Source organism: Pelobates fuscus, chromosome 2 (genome assembly GCF_036172605.1).
Source record: "Pelobates fuscus isolate aPelFus1 chromosome 2, aPelFus1.pri, whole genome shotgun sequence".
Taxonomy (NCBI): domain Eukaryota; kingdom Metazoa; phylum Chordata; class Amphibia; order Anura; family Pelobatidae; genus Pelobates; species Pelobates fuscus.
This window is the reverse complement of record NC_086318.1, coordinates 312,795,769-312,812,269: the sequence shown is the minus strand read 5'-3', so window position 1 is coordinate 312,812,269 and position 16,501 is coordinate 312,795,769. Positions and strand designations below refer to the sequence as shown.

The 16,501-nt window shown below is 46.4% G+C and overlaps 1 protein-coding gene across 3 annotated transcripts in view; it reads right to left on the bottom strand.

Moving 5' to 3' along the window:
- Positions 1–16,501, bottom strand: part of FYN (FYN proto-oncogene, Src family tyrosine kinase) — a 276,468-nt gene that overhangs the window by 27,381 nt on the left and 232,586 nt on the right. For all 3 annotated transcript variants that reach the window (XM_063443505.1, XM_063443507.1, XM_063443506.1), the window contains 3 exons: positions 3,812–3,910; positions 1,954–2,057; positions 1,118–1,267 (listed from right to left, as the gene is read on the bottom strand). In XM_063443505.1, the coding sequence (XP_063299575.1) occupies positions 1,118–1,267; positions 1,954–2,057; positions 3,812–3,910 (353 nt within the window). The remainder of the gene's footprint in view (positions 1–1,117; positions 1,268–1,953; positions 2,058–3,811; positions 3,911–16,501) is intronic.

Genomic DNA, 16,501 nt, shown 5'->3' with positions numbered 1-16,501 from the left:
AAGAGGGTAGAGTGTCTGTCTGCAGAGGTCAGCCACTCCCCCTTCCCTCTTGCTCAAAGTGCCAGAGGAACGTCTGCCCTGCTTTAGCAGAGAAGAGCTGGAACTGGAGGAACAGGTGGCTCATCTTAAGGTAGGGGAAGAGTGGCTTGGGGGACCTTCCTGTGTAGTACATTAAATTAGTGAGTGGGGGGCAGTATATTAATTTTAGAGAAGGAGAGGGCAGTGCATTATATTGGTGAAGGGAGTGGACAGTAAATTAATTTGAGGGAGGGGGGCAGTGTATTCATTTGAGGGAGGGGGCAGTGTATTCATTTGGAGGAGGGAAGGGGGCAGAGTATTAAATTGGGGGAGAGAGTGGGGCAGAGTACAAGAGTGGTGGGAGGGGGAGACAGTGTATTAATGTGGTGGGAGGGGGGCAGTGTGTTAAATTGGGGGAAGAGCAATGTATTAATTTGGGGGAGGAAAAGGGACAGTGTATTAGAATGATGGGGGGGTAGGAGGGCAGTGTGTTAAATTGGGGGGGAGGGTAGTGTATTAAATTAGGCTACAAATCTTTTTGCCACACGTTTGATGATCTCAGGCAAAATGAAGAACACACTCATAGGACTTCAAAGTCAACAAGATAACGTCATTAGTTTTTTACAGCTGTGCAACAGCATACATTCATCATTTCGGTCCCATTACCAAACTTTTCTTAATATGTCAAGGTAGTTGGACTGAAACATTGGCTATATGCAAATGCACGTCTTCTTAAAATAAATTCGCTCTTTGGTTTACTTTGAAGCCCTACAAGCGTGAGGACATCCAGTGCCAGTTAGAAAACTTTTTTCATACTGTAAAACTGAAGTTTTAGTTTTTTTGCGGCACACATGAACTTAAACCTTGTTTATTTGGCTCGTGTTAGCCTTTGAGTTTGACATGCATGTATTAAGAGAAATCTGTGTCTGTATTATACTATGGAATTAACAAATTCTAGCTTCCTAACTAATAATATTTTAGGATAAGAAAAATAACTAGCATTCATATATTCCTAATTATTAGATAACATTGAATACTATGTCAAAATAGCCTGAATATACCAAGCATGAAATGGTTTATCTAGGCAGGGTATTCATACCTGAGTAGTGATGAACAAGTTGCTGAAGAGTTTCAAACTGGGCTCTAGTTGTGATATAGTAACCTCCGTTATCAAGCTTTCGAATTTTATAGTGCTTGACATGATCTCCTTTCATATCATCCCAGTCACGGATTGACAATGAATAGGCACCTGTAACAGGTTAATTGTTATGACATATTCTACAATTGGAACACGAAGCTCAATTACTATACTTTTCCAAAGAAATTCAAAGTTTTACATAGATATATTTTTCATATTAAAGAAGAACTGCATAACTGAATATTTCCTCCATCTCACTGAACATCATTACTGTACATGATCTTTAAAGGTATGCCCAGGAACGGATGATGTAGTTATAAATAATTATTTTAATTTCTTTTTTCATCAAGTATGCAAATAACAAACCCATGTAACTCAAAGCCAGCAGGTAATGTTTGACATAGAGTAGACCATGCATGTCTGAGGGGTCTACACCCCAAGAATAGTAAAAAAAAAAAATTGTAATAACTAGGGCTTTGATTTTGTTAGATAAAAATATTTGATATTTTTAGATAAACTTTTCAAATTATTTAATGTTTTTAAACATATTTAAATTTTTTAATTTATATGTTTGATATACTAATATTTGTAAAGAAACAATTTAAACCGTTTATCCAAAATAATAAATAATTATCCAAAAATATTAAATCAAGGTCTAAGTTTGTGGGCCAACTGCAAATCAGTCCTTATCAAAACTGAACAAACACTCTTAAATTAATACTGCAAACAAGAGAAATTGCAAGCTTTACTCATGTCTAAAAAAACCAAAGGACAGAATTGAAGAAGAAACAGCTTACCTTTGGTGGTTTCACTTTCACGTATTAAGTAAGTACCCCTTGGGTTTCCAAAGGATAACAACTGCCTCTCTGCATCTTTTCTGCCCAATTTGCCAAAATACCACCTAAAAAATGAAACAGATAAACACTAGGATAGTTAGTCAGAAATTATTGGCTTTTCCAGTGGTTAGACAACTAACCATTCAAAACTTGTTGGAAAGGCTCTCAGGCCTGCCAACATGGAACAGCCAATACGTCCTAGGTAGCTGACCTCTAGGCTTGTGTCAAGTTTATATTCCAGGTCAATAGAAAAATACATATGTACATGTCATACTTTCTGCACACATCTTACTCACTTCCCTAATGTGTGATAAAGAAGACGAGCACATGAAAAAAATTACACAAAAATTACACAACATTACACAATGAAATAAGAGTGGTGGATGTTTGTGCTGGCAATAGAACATGTTTTCTTGTTCTCAGGGAGCTGTTGGTGCACCATTGTAAGAGGAAGGCATTGGGCAGTGACACACGGGTGAAGATAAAGAGACATAGCGCATGAGAAGATTAGTGAGAGAGACATTGTCGTCTTGTATGTCGACCACTGGTTTGGGAGAGGAAGTAAAGTGACACTGTCGAGTGAGGAATAGAGACAGTAGTGTGGGGGGAATAAAACGAAGATATTGACACTACTGACTAGGGTCAGATCATTTAAAACATGATGTCTGTGGGAAAGTCTACGGAGGATTGTCACAGCTGCTGTTTGATAGAAAAATCTGTCATTGGCTTTTCCCCAGGACGTACGTGGAATCTAAATTTACCTTTCCTGGTAAATTCTTTGTTATTATTATAATTAGTATTAATATTGTGAAGCAGGGTAGATTATACTGTGAACAAGGTGCTGCCAGACATCCAGTTATAAAATCAGACACAGTATGTATGTGTTTTAGTATGTAATAGTGTACTCGTGTAAGTTTCTGTTTCGGTGACTATATCAGTTTACATATGTGTATGTCAGTATTTATCTTTGCCAGTTTATATGTCCATGTGTCAGTATGTGTTACCGTAACTAGGCGGTGTGAAAGGAAAGATAAAAGAGGTATAACGTGACTAGTAAAATGCTCCCTCTCCCACCCACCCCACTTTATTTATTTATTATTTTGTAAAGTTACAAATAATTTTAAAATTAATCTCTAATATTCCAATGTTTTTCCGAGAGAAGAACTGAACCCTATGCTCCTCATGCTGAGTGTGAGGACGCCAAACATGAACAGCTTCGATTTTCAAAGGTCTTCATGCAGAAACACCTCTTGTGGATTCCAATTTGATAGCCGCTAAAGACATAGAGGGTTATTCACTAAAGTGAAAATTCAAAGGGAATTCAAATTGAAGGTCTTTATAGCCGAAATGAAAAAATACTGTAAGTCAGCTATGTTTCCTATTCGGCTAAATTGGCCTTAAATTTGAAATTTACTTTGAATTCTCACTTTCTAGAATAACCCTGATTGTATAAGACAAAGCTAAATATGTTTTTACACACATAAAAAAAAAGTGACATATGGCATAAAGAATGCCCCTTTAAATAAAGATGAGATGATCACGAGGAAAAAAAAAAAAAGGTTTTAACATCAAATGAGTTTCAGTTATTGATTTAATTGTGCAATTGGTGATTTTGATGAAAGACTGCAGTCCCATACCCACAAAAATAGTGTAGGAATTTATTCACTTGACATATGCAGAACATATTGAAATTCCTTAATGGAAAACACACAAGCTGGCCAAAACTATGATCAATATATTTTCTTTTTTTTCTGTGCTGAAAGAAAAAGAAAACAACAAGAAAGAAAAAGTACAGATTTAACATTTTAAAGGCACTCACTCTTCAGCTTGAATGGAATCCACTGGAGCCACATAGTTGCTTGGGATGTAACCAGTTCCACCAGTCGTCAATGACCGAGCTTCCCACCAGTCACCTTCACTATATGGAGATAATAGCAAAAACCAGACAGTAGTTACGAAACAGTACAGCTTTACAGACAGATGGCATGACACTGGCATGACAATTTAGGGATGTGTAGCAATCAGAAGAAAATAGATCTGGCATCATTTCAAGGGTCAGTGTGAGCACCATAAGAATTTTGCATTATTGTAAAATTAATTGTTGAGTGTGGCTTATATTGGCAGCAATTTGTAAAAATCACTGCTGCTATTAGGTAACCCAGCAAGGATGCCAATCAGTCACCCTTCAACATATTCTGGTCTGCTTGTGTCAGCTGTATCCCTATTATGCATGTGCAGGCCACACACACACACACACAAGGGTAAAGACTCAATTTCTCTCCTCTCTGAAGAAGACTGGTCTGAAGTCAATTGTGCAATGTACATAACTACTAACCCTGAGGTATGAGTGGGTTGTACAGCTGGTTTATTACCATGATCATGGTACTATGTTGGTATACAATACTGAGTCTGTGGATTTCACACAGACACTGCAACTTTGATTTTACAGGTTAGAAAGGAGTGTGGCACCTCATGAACTGAAGGTGTTAAGTAGTTGCGTGAATGTAAGTTAGATGAGACATGACTGCATTCTGTCACGGCAACAAGTCAGCATGCCTTGTACAGTGATGAAAGCAAGTACGCAGATCGCACAGGATGAAATGAAAGGGTATTATATATTGATACCATTTTTTTCAAGGTAAGCCTACAGTAGATCTGGCTGCCTTAAAATAACATAACAGGAGCTTGACAGCATCCCCAGCCCATGTGTTTAGCAGCATGAAGTATGTGATGTGAATATAATACATTTTACAATGCACATATACTTTTTAAAGGGGCAGGTGGATTTACCGATCATTCTATGCATCATATATAAAAAACATTAAAGTATGGAATTCAAATTATTAAAATGATTATTATTTCTGTTGTGACCTGGAACTGGTCTGGAGAATTGTCACCTAATCACAAGTAACATCACAATGATTTCTACAAGTAGTTGTGTGGTATGCTATTTTTAATAATTTAGGATTGAGGTAAAGGTTTGGAATATTTAATTGTGAGCCATCTAATAAGAAAAACAATGCCATTCAGGGTTTTGGATACACCCTAACTATAAGGCAGAAGGTTATGTGGTTTAAGAATGCTTCCGAACTCCAAGAAAGGCTGCTGTTTTTTTGGGAGCATTATCTACTCACTGTGCTTTACTGTATACTGGTCTCTGAGGAAGTCCCCTGGTGGACGAAACGCGTAAGACCAATCCTTTTTATACCAATAAACCTCCTTTTTACCTATCTACCTGTCAGAGTCCTGAATGTTTCCTGATACCGGGTGATACTTGATCCTAAGAGGGAGATACTAGCCCCCTAAAACATCAGGGGAGGCACCAATAGAGCACATATACTTTTAACATCCTGTGAGTGCAGTCTATAGCAGGAAATATTACATTTCTAAAACTGTATTATGCTATGTTTTATTTCATTTGATTTTAGATTCATCAGCTGAATCCCACACATATTGTATTTCTTGGCAAACTCCGAGATAGCCTCATTTTCCCCTAAAGGTCAAAAATATTTTATATTACATAATTTGCTTATTTTTTATTTCAGTATTTCTGAAAAACACACACTGATAGATATTGACACATACACATTTCACACACATACAACAATACCTAACAAATCCTCAGCCTTCATTACTAGATAAAAATACGTTCCGTTCTGTATCAGGAGGAGGAAAAGAGATTTACTCCTTCGCTTACATCAATCTATTTATCTTTAGTCGAATGCAAAAACATTAGTTACACCCACAAAGTCCGATTTCTAATCCCCTGTCCCACCAGCCCTTGTTTATCCTCATACAACCAGAGGTGGGAAAAGCATCCTCATACAGTACTGTAGCCCCATGTAGCCAAAGCGCAGCTTAAGCGGAACAGGGCCTTGACAGGGGTTAGGAGGCGGGCCCAGGAGGAACAGACAGGACAGGTGGGTTATGGGATATGTGGGATTGGCTATTTAAGGGAGGAGCCATTTTGTAAGGTTCACTTCTAATTTCCTACCCGGTTCAGTTTGTGTGCATCCCGGTGCTCTCTAGACTTTCTGGGTAGGGTTTCTCTTTTGTCTCCTCTGCAGGGCCATGGATATCGTGGAGAAGCTTTTGGAGGGAATCAGGACGGCGGCGCGGCAACAAGGAGCGGATTGGGTGCAGGCCCAGCTGGGCCCGGTCCTTGCTGCGGCAGCAGGACAGGAGGCCGGAGACTCACGCCCGGCGAGGGCCAGGAGGCCCCCGAGGCGTTTGAGCCCGGGAGGAGAACCGGAGGTCGGTGGCACGGGAGTGCAGGAGACAGCCAGTGGAAGTCGTAGCAGGCCCAGGAGCTGCCTGGTTGAGGCGCTGCCTCCCAGTGTGCGGCCGGGGCTTCGGCGTGGTGAGTCGAGACGGGCGGCTGCCCTGGACATCGATGCACCAACCCCTAACACGGAGGGGGCCGTGCGCGGAGCAGGATCCAAGATGGCGGCCGGACGGCCTAGTGCGGGGCCTGGCGGGGCGGGGTCTCGGCCCAGGAGGGCACCCCCATCGGTCTTGGCGGTGGACTGCAGCACGCGGACTGGGACGGTCCACGACGGGCCCAACGTACAGCAGGCAAGTGCAGGGGCTCCTTCCGGGGGTCCCCTTGGCGTGGTGGGCAGGCGGGGAGTGAGGCCCGATTCCAGGGAGCGGGCGGACGGGGAGGCGGGTAGGCGAGCGGCCCAAGGGGAGCAAGGGTCGGGCGGAAGGCCCCTGGGGGGGGTGCGGGATACTGCGAAGGGGTCCCGCGGAGTGCAGACTGGGCGGGCTTCCGTGGGAGGGGATGGGGGGTCCCTCGGTAGTTCTCTTGCGGGGCGGAAGGTATTGCCTGCGGGTTCGATGGATGTTAGGAGGGTGGTAGAGGGTAAGGGGAAAGGTAAGGCCCCGAGGTCCGGTCGGTCGGGGATATCTGTCTCGGGGAGCAGGGTGTCACCATCCGCGTCCGTTGAGGGCCCCGGGGGAGGTGCCCCTGGTCTGGGTTCCGTAGGTGTAGTGGTAGGTCGGGCTGCGGCGGGGTTGGGGCGCGGGGCGGGAAGCGGGGAGGGTGGGCCTAGTTCGGAGTCGGGTAGTGCTAGCCCCTCACCGGTGAGGGCCCCCAGGACACGCAGACGGAGGCCCCGGCGCAGGCGCGCAATGTCAGGGAGTTCGGCAGGGTCCGGGTCCCCCAGGTTGTCTCAACGGGGGTTGGCATCCAAAGGCGATGGTAGGAGTCGTAGTCCACGTGGCAGGGCTCTCAGGGCCTTTGGGGCGCGACGGCGGGAGGATACCCGGCGGGAGGCTTTGGCGGTTAGCAGGCGCTCCCCGGTTCGGGACGGGAAGGTGGTGGGGGAACAGTACGCCTTGCCCAGGACTTCTTCTCCTCTTTCCAGGTCCCGGAGTCGCTCCTCATCTGAATTTTCCAGGCACCGGGTGGGATCCCCGGTTGGCGGGACATCGGCGGATGGCGTTCATCCTGGACGAGCAGTGACGGACTGCGCAGCCCCGGGTGTCCTCGGCCCCAGGGGCTTGGCCGGTGAGTCTATTGAATCGCTACAGTCCAGTGCACTAGTACAAACACTGCAGTCACTACTCCACTCACTGGGGGCGGGGGGTGGCACACAAGGTAGCGTAGGGCAGGTGTGGACGCAAGGGGGAGGGGAGGTGGGGCCCGGTCCAGGGACCCCGGCGGTAGTTGCGGGCGGGGAAGCTGTGTCGGCCTCCAGCGTGGGTGAGGCGGGAAGCGAACGGGCGGAGTTGACGGGGGGGGTGACGGAAGCAGCGAGGCAACATGCGTATGTGTCCTTCGCGGGCCCGCTGGGGGTACACCTCAAGCAGGAGGTGAAAGATAAAATCTGGAAGGGGGAATTTTGCGAGATTTTCTCGCTTCTTCCCTTGGAGGACTTTCTTGACCTCAAGGAGGAGGACAAAAAGGACGAAAAGAAAGAGGAGGAGGAGAAACGGCGGAGGTATCGCAAGATACCGAAGTCTTTTGGTAACTGGCTAAGGGCATTCTGTATCCTAGCCAGCGTGATCGGGGAAAAATCTCCGGGCTCCTGCTCGTCCCTGTTTTGCTACTTGGACGGCATATGGGAGGCATACCGCACCTATGGCGGATTGGCATGGTGGCGGTATGATGAGCAGTTCCGGCAGCGGCTGGCGGCGAATCCGGGCATGCGGTGGGACCAGATGGACCTGCCTCTCTGGATGAAGCTCATGATGGCACAGAAGGCACAGCCCTTTCAGCACGCGGCTGGCGCTAAGGGTCAGTCCTCCTCGTCGGCCGCCTCGCAGAAGGGCTTATGCTGGCTCTTTAACGAGGGCCAGTGCAAGTGGGGCGCAGCCTGCCGCTTCAAGCACGAGTGCTCGGGTTGCGGTGGGGCTCATGGGCTCCAACGTTGTTTCAAGAAAGGGAAGTCCGGGGGGACAGGAGCCTCTGCCGCGGTTGGCGGCGGAGGGTCTCCCACTACCTCGGGGGCTAACCCCAGTGAAATTAGACGCGATGGAGCCCTGGCTAAACCGCTACGGTAACAGGGCAGACGCGGAGCTGCTTAGAGCGGGGTTTGGGCAAGGGTTTGTCATTCCGTTTCGGGAGAGGGGTGGCACTGCTTGCCCTCATAATCTCAAGTCCGTGGTGGAGTTCCCAGAGGTGGTTCGGGAGAAGTTGGACAAGGAAGTGCGGTTGGGTAGGATGGCGGGGCCTTTTGTGGCCCCGCCACTGGCGGGCCTTCGGGTCTCTCCCCTCGGGGTGGTCCCCAAGAAAGAAACAGGGAAGTTTCGGCTCATTCACCATCTTTCCTATCCTAAAGGGGAGTCGGTGAACGACGACATTGACAGGGACCTATGCTCGGTCTCTTACGCATCATTTGACCAGGCGGTCGAGCTGGTGAAGAGAGCTGGGCGTGGTGCGTTGATGGCCAAGGTGGACATCGAGGCTGCTTTTAGGTTGCTTCCGGTGCACCCGGCGTGTCATCACCTGTTAGGGTGCTTCTTTGAAGGGGGCTACTTTGTGGATTTGTGCCTTCCCATGGGGTGCTCCATTTCGTGCTCTTACTTTGAGAAGTTTAGTTCATTTCTCGAGTGGGTGGTGCGGACGGAAGCGGGAGATAAAGCGGTGGTGCACTATCTGGATGATTTCCTGTGTGTGGGGCCGGCCGGATCTCCCGCGTGCCAGCACTTGTTAGGTACCATCCAATGGGTGGCGGGCTGCTTTGGGGTGCCGCTGGCGGCAGATAAAACTGAGGGCCCGACTGAGTGCCTTAGTTTCCTGGGTCTGGAGATAGATTCAGTGCGGGGGGAATGTCGGCTGCCGCTGGCAAAGCTGGAAGGTTTGCGCGGCGTGGTGGCAGAGGTGCGTCGGGCACGAAAAGTGACCCTGCGCCGACTGCAGTCATTGGTTGGAATGCTCAATTTCGCCTGTAGGGTGATACCCATGGGTAGGGTGTTTAGCCGCAGCTTATCGGCGGCTACCGCGGGGATTAGGTCCCCTCACCATTTCATCCGGGTATCTTCGTCCATGCGGGCGGACTTGGGGGTGTGGGATACCTTCCTCAGGGACTTTAACGGGACGGTGTTCTTTCGGCAAGGGGGCGTGTCGACAGCTGAGCTAGAGCTGTACACCGACGCGTCGGGTAGCGTGGGTTTTGGGGCCTACTTCGGTGGGAGCTGGTGTGCTGAAAAATGGCCGGAGGCATGGGGGCAGAGCCCCCTCATGCGTAACCTGGCGTTTCTGGAGCTGTTCCCACTGGTGGTGGCGCTGGCGCTGTGGGGGGACCGGTTGAGGGACAGGAAAGTGGTTTTCTTCTCGGACAACATGTCCGTGGTGCACGCGGTTAATAATCAGTCTGCAGCATCGAGGCCGGTGGTAACTCTGCTGCGGCGCTTTGTTTTGTTGTGCATGTCCCTGAATGTGGTTTTTCGCGCGCGCCATGTGCCTGGGTACTTGAACGAGGTGGCTGACGCTCTGTCTCGTTTTCAGTGGTCCCGGTTTCGAACGATGGCCCCGGAGGCCCAGGACAAGGGTCAGCCGTGCCCGATCGAGATGTGGCAGCTAGGAGCGTCCTGCTTGGCGGACTCGTGAAGGCTTCGCTGGCACCGGCCACATGGGCCGCATACAGTAAGGTCTGGAGTTCATGGGAACGTTCCTGGGGCGGGCTGGGCCGAGGGGTACGAGGGGAGCCGCCTCTGGATGCCTTCTTGTGGTTTACCTTTCAATTACTGGCGGGGGGCGCCTCCCCGGCGGTGATTGACCGGAACATGGCTGCAATGGCGTTCTGGTTCAAGCTCCATGGTGGAGCGGATCTTACCAAGGCGTTTATTGTCCGGCAAGCACTCAAAGGGTATCGGAGGGCTCGGAGGGCCCCCGACGCTAGGCGCCCGGTGTCGGTGCATGTGCTGGACGGGCTTGTTCGGGCGCTGCCCTCCATTTGTTTCAATGCATTTGAGGTGTCGCTATTCCGTGTGGCATTTCTTTTGGCTTTCTTTGGGGCGTTCCGCGTCGGGGAGTTGGTGAGCAACACCCGGGCGGCCACGGGGGGCTTACAGGTGTCTGGGGTACGTATACTGGATGGGAAGCTGGTGGTACACTTGGCTAGGTCCAAGACGGATGTGGAAGGCAAGGGCCGGGACGTTACGCTGGGGGCCCTGCCGGGCTCGGCATTGTGCCCAGTAGCTGCGGTGTCGGAGTATTTGGGTCAGAGGCCCGCGGTTGGCGGGTCCCTGTTGGTCCATGCGGATGGCTCGTCGCTCTCTCGCTTCCAATTTCAGAAAGTTTTCAGTCTGAGTCTGGGTCGGATGGGACTGGATGCCAGGGCACACGGCACCCACTCCTTTCGTATTGGGGCGGCCACGGAGGCCACACGTCTAGGTTTGGGGGATGAGGTAGTCAAGCGGATTGGGAGATGGGAATCTGTTAGGTTCCGCTCATATGTACGCTTGGGTATGTTGGAACACTAAGGGACATTGGGGCGGCCTGGGGGGTACGGGTGGTTTTATCCTGTGTTTTTTCTTTCTTCCCCAGGCCGGGTCGCTTGGATCGTGGGTCATTCCTTCATTTTCTGGGCCGGACGGAGGGCTGCAGCTCGAGCTCAAGGCCAGCAGCTGGGCTTTCCGGAGGACCAGCTCGTAGTGCGCTGGTGGGGGTATCGGGGCTTCTGCTGGGGGGACGTCTGCAGGACAATATTTGGTATGGTCGCAGGCGGGGCGCGGCCAGATATGCTAGTTTTACATGCAGGCGGTAATGACCTGGGCCTCACCCCGCAGCGGAGGCTGGTAAAATGGATGAAGCAGGATCTTAACCGGTTGGTTGATCTGCTTCCCGGGGTGATGCTGGTATGGTCGGAGATTGTTCCGAGGCAGCGGTGGCGCTACGCCCGGGACCCGGTAGCCATTGATAGATGCAGGGGTAAGGTGAACAGCCTGATGGCAAGTTTTGTTAGGAAACTGGGGGGAGTGGTGGTAAGGCACCAGGAACTGGAGGAGGGGTTGGATGGGTATTACCGCTCGGACGGTGTACACCTTTCGGCAGTGGGTTACGACCTGCTAAACTTGGGTCTGCAGGAGGGGATGCAGAGGGCGTTCCTTCTCCGGGGTGGCGGAGCTCAGACGGCTTAAGGGGTCAAGGTCTGAGCTTGTGGCGGGATAGGGAGCTGAGAGAGAGGACATAGGCTCCCTATGAGGAACGTGAGGAACATGGAAAAAAGTGGAATTATGGTCAATGGTGGTTTCGAGTCCTGGAGGTGGCTCAGAACCTGGTGGGGCAGGGGTATCCGGGTATACCCCTGCCATGGTTACTTATGGTTGGCACTTGTTCGGTTCAAGTTGGCGAGGTTGGAAAATGTCGTTACATATTTGTATTTGTTATGTTGGGGGTCATTGCCCTCTATTAAAAAAGAAGGATACGGATGAGAGGGGCGGCAGGTGGGGGCAATGACCCATGTTTATATGTTAATTTATTTAAAGCAATATTATCGTTATATATTATTTAAATTATTTAATAAAGCTGTGGACAAATTTTCCCATATACCAGGTGTCAGTGTGTTATTGGGTTAGGTATGTGGGGGGTTTTGTCCAAGGTTCCGCCAGCCCATATGGCGACTATACACCGGTCATGTAGCCCCATGTAGCCAAAGCGCAGCTTAAGCGGAACAGGGCCTTGACAGGGGTTAGGAGGCGGGCCCAGGAGGAACAGACAGGACAGGTGGGTTATGGGATATGTGGGATTGGCTATTTAAGGGAGGAGCCATTTTGTAAGGTTCACTTCTAATTTCCTACCCGGTTCAGTTTGTCCCGCCCACCCTCCCTATATTTTATGTTTAGATAGGGGTTTCCCGTTTTTTCACAGCGGCGGGATAGGGAGCTGAGAGAGAGGACATAGGCTCCCTATGAGGAACGTGAGGAACATGGAAAAAAGTGGAATTATGGTCAATGGTGGTTTCGAGTCCTGGAGGTGGCTCAGAACCTGGTGGGGCAGGGGTATCCGGGTATACCCCTGCCATGGTTACTTATGGTTGGCACTTGTTCGGTTCAAGTTGGCGAGGTTGGAAAATGTCGTTACATATTTGTATTTGTTATGTTGGGGGTCATTGCCCTCTATTAAAAAAGAAGGATACGGATGAGAGGGGCGGCAGGTGGGGGCAATGACCCATGTTTATATGTTAATTTATTTAAAGCAATATTATCGTTATATATTATTTAAATTATTTAATAAAGCTGTGGACAAATTTTCCCATATACCAGGTGTCAGTGTGTTATTGGGTTAGGTATGTGGGGGGTTTTGTCCAAGGTTCCGCCAGCCCATATGGCGACTATACACCGGTCATGACATGTTCACATTGAAGAAAATTCAAGGATGTTCTGCTTGTACAGAGCATTTGCACAGTTTTGTACACATGGGGGCTGCACTGCCATGTTTGCATGCATGTCAGGTTTACAGATTAGGTAGTCCGTTACCACCAAACGACCACTCATTACACAATGCACTGGCTGCGAGGATTCCAAATCCTGTGATCCAGGAATGCTTTGGGAATACAGCATTTAGCTCATGCGATTCTTATGATTTCTGTTGTTTAAAACAAGATCTGTCAGTTAAAATACTAAAATTAAATAAAATATCACATAATATGTATGTACACTCAGTGGCCATTTTATTAGATATATATTTCTATTTCTTAGGCTGGATCAGATTCCCTTTGCCCACAGAAAAGGCTGGAGGCCTTTGTGGCACAGATTTGGCAAACTACTGGGTACATTTCTTAGAAATTCCGGTTGCTACCTTAGTGCTTCAAAACTCAATGTTTAAGCTAATTAATATATTACACTGTTGTAATCTTCTTATGATTATCTTTTTAACCAAAAATGTGCCTGATCAGTGATAACCATGACCTGTAAAGTGAATGTTTCGACTTATACTCTGCTGTCGCTGTTGTGGCGCACCGGGGCTTACTGTTCTTTCTGTGCACACTAAAAATAAAGAATTAAAAAAAAAAAAAAAAGAAATTCCGGTTGCATTTACTACAGCTCCGTTGGCTGCTATTCATGATACAGATCTCCTTGTTCCACCATATCTAAAAGGAGATCTACTAAGATCCAACGACTGTGGAGGCCACCGGATGCCATGAATGGGAAGATGCATGTAGAAGACGAGCAGACTGTGGCCATATATGGGTATACATAATACCTCCCAACCTTTAAAATGGACAAAGCGAGACACTTTCATTTTATTGGTGTGACTGGGGGTGTGCCTAGGAACAGGGATTCTCTCAGAAATTTTAGGTAACTTATTAATAACAATTTATGCAACAAAATGTAATTTACAATAAGAACAAAGTTTCTTTATTAAACAGACTGGTTTCTAAACACATTTATTACAGTTTCAATATGCAATACTGTGAGTATTATTGTTGTGGAGCTCTGTTATAAACTGTAAAACTATAGAAGAGAGGGACAGAGGGCTTGGAATCCGAAATACGGACTTTCCCTTCTAAATAAGGCCAGTTGTGTGGTACGGCATTTAAACAATGCTCAGTTCGTATTAAGGGGCCTTATGTGCACCAAAACAAATTGCACATTATTTCACCATCACCACCACCAGCCTAAACCACTGCCAGAAAGATGAATGAATCATTGGATTCATAATATTTGCCAAATTCTGATCCTACCATATGTATAGCAAAAATGGGTATTTTTCATATCACACCCCTTTTTTTACAATTTTATTTTGTTGAACTTTGGTGTGCTTGTGTCCATTGCCACCTGAGTCGCTGCTGTACCCAATCCACTTTAAAATGAGAGTTTTTCTAAATGAGTTTTGGGATGTTCTTCTGCATAGCATTCTTGTAATGCACAGTTGCTGTCGCCTTGAGCCAGTCTGTCAGTTCTCCTCTGACCTCTCTTATTAACGAGGCATTGTATCCAAAGCACTGACACATACTGGATATTTTTATTTTTTTGCACAATTCTATATAAACTGTAGAGACCATTGTGCGTAAAGTTCCCAGGATATCAATAGTTTTTGAGACACTCAAACTACCACATCTGCACCAACAAACATTCCACAGTCAAAGTCACTTTTGGTGAAGATCACGTTTCTTCCCCATTCTGATATTTCAGACCTATATCTGTATGTTTTTGTGCATTGGGTTGCTGTCACGTGATTGGCTGACTAGATATTTAATAAGCAGGTGCACAGGCATTTCTAGTTAGTAGCAACTGAAAGTACATATATCATTCTACAGTAAATAATCAAGGACAAATATTCCGGCTCAAAATACAAAACTGGATTTCCATGACCTAAATTTAAATTCATATATATGAATGCACCAGTAGATGTCAGTATTTTACCATCAGCCACGCGTATGTTAGCAATGAACGTACAGCGTAGTGTGTGTAGTAACTCTACCATGCTAAATATTTCTGAAGACTAAGCAACCTAAGAACAAGGTGACATTATAATTATATATTACATTGTGAAGTGAAACTACCAGGACTCCCATACATTTTATCCTATATCCATTGACATTGTGTCTTGTGTAAGCAGCCTCATTCAAATTTATTTAGGCATCCTATTCAAAAATTAGCAAAATGCTTTGTCTCTGCAGCCAGGAATTCTAAATTCCCTGATCATATATAGATTTTTAAAGTATTTATATCAAAGGGTTACTCCAACCAAAATCTAGTGTTTTCATAAAATACCGAATTTTGTTGTAGTAACCCTTTCTTTGGTGGTCTGCCCTCTCTCCGCCAAATGCAAAATCATAATAATAATAAACAAAAACGTATTCCTTCCTTATTTGACGTCACTCCCCCTTGCTGGAGAGAGGACAAGGAGGGTGAACTGGGGGTGGACGTCCACAGCATGCTGGTACCAGACATGATCTCCCCTTCTGTGCCGCCATCGGCTGTCTGGCACGATCAAGCTAGGGCTGCTTGCATCAGATGTCAATTTTGCACAGAATATTTATTAGCCAGCTAGAACTTTGTCATGGGCTTGCTAATGAGGCTGGCAGGCTACACCTCCAGCAGCTAATGGGTTAATGTCTGTATGTGCAGATTTTCATAGCGAAACTTGGCGCTTAGAGACTCCAGGCACCATGATCACTTCAAATCAATAATAATAGAATAACCCTTTAATTATACTGTTTATCTTTTATACTAGACTATCATCTACTACATAAAAAGCAATGATTATTATTATAATATGGATATACCTACAAATTAGAAGCACAACCATGAACAATTGTAGTTTAACAGGTTTGCAGTGCTACTGAGACATCAACCAAAATAATTTAAAATACATAAATACAATATTTAGCGCATGTACTGATTCTGTAAAATGTATACACACATATAAAGCTTATTACACCACTGATTTTAAGTTATCTCACTTTATACAATTTGAGAGATACATCTATTAATCTTCATTACTCAAACTGGCTTAATGCCTTAACTGAAAAAACACACATATAGAAAGAAAAATAATCAGGTAGGCAATTAAAGGGACACTCCAATGCCCAAATACAAAATAAATAGAAATCACGGTTAAGTACATATACCCCAAATTAATACTTGCACGTATTTAATTATGAGTGTTTACCATATAAGAAGAGCTTGCAACACCTGCAGATCTTTTGACTGCAACCTTTGCAAACCCTCCCCTTCTAACACTGTCCAGACTTTCTGTAGCTGTCCAATCACAGACTTTCCAATGCAGCTCAATGAGCAGTCTTTGCAATGGAGTTTAGCTCCACTGAGCAAACCAAACCAGGAAATAACATGCACTGTTCTCTGCTTGAAAGCCAGGAGGTGTAACCAGGTGATTTTACAAAAGTGCCAATTTCTGTTGAAATCTGCTGTTTGTATAAAATGAAAAAAGAGGAAACACTCTTCACAAATAACACTTTTCATCAATTTAATGTGCTTTAGAGGTCTGGACTGTCACTTTAAGGATTATAAAGGAATCAATTCTTCATCACGTGTATCAAATAATACATGTTTGTAATACAATGGCATTACACAATGTATGTGTGTAGGAGTG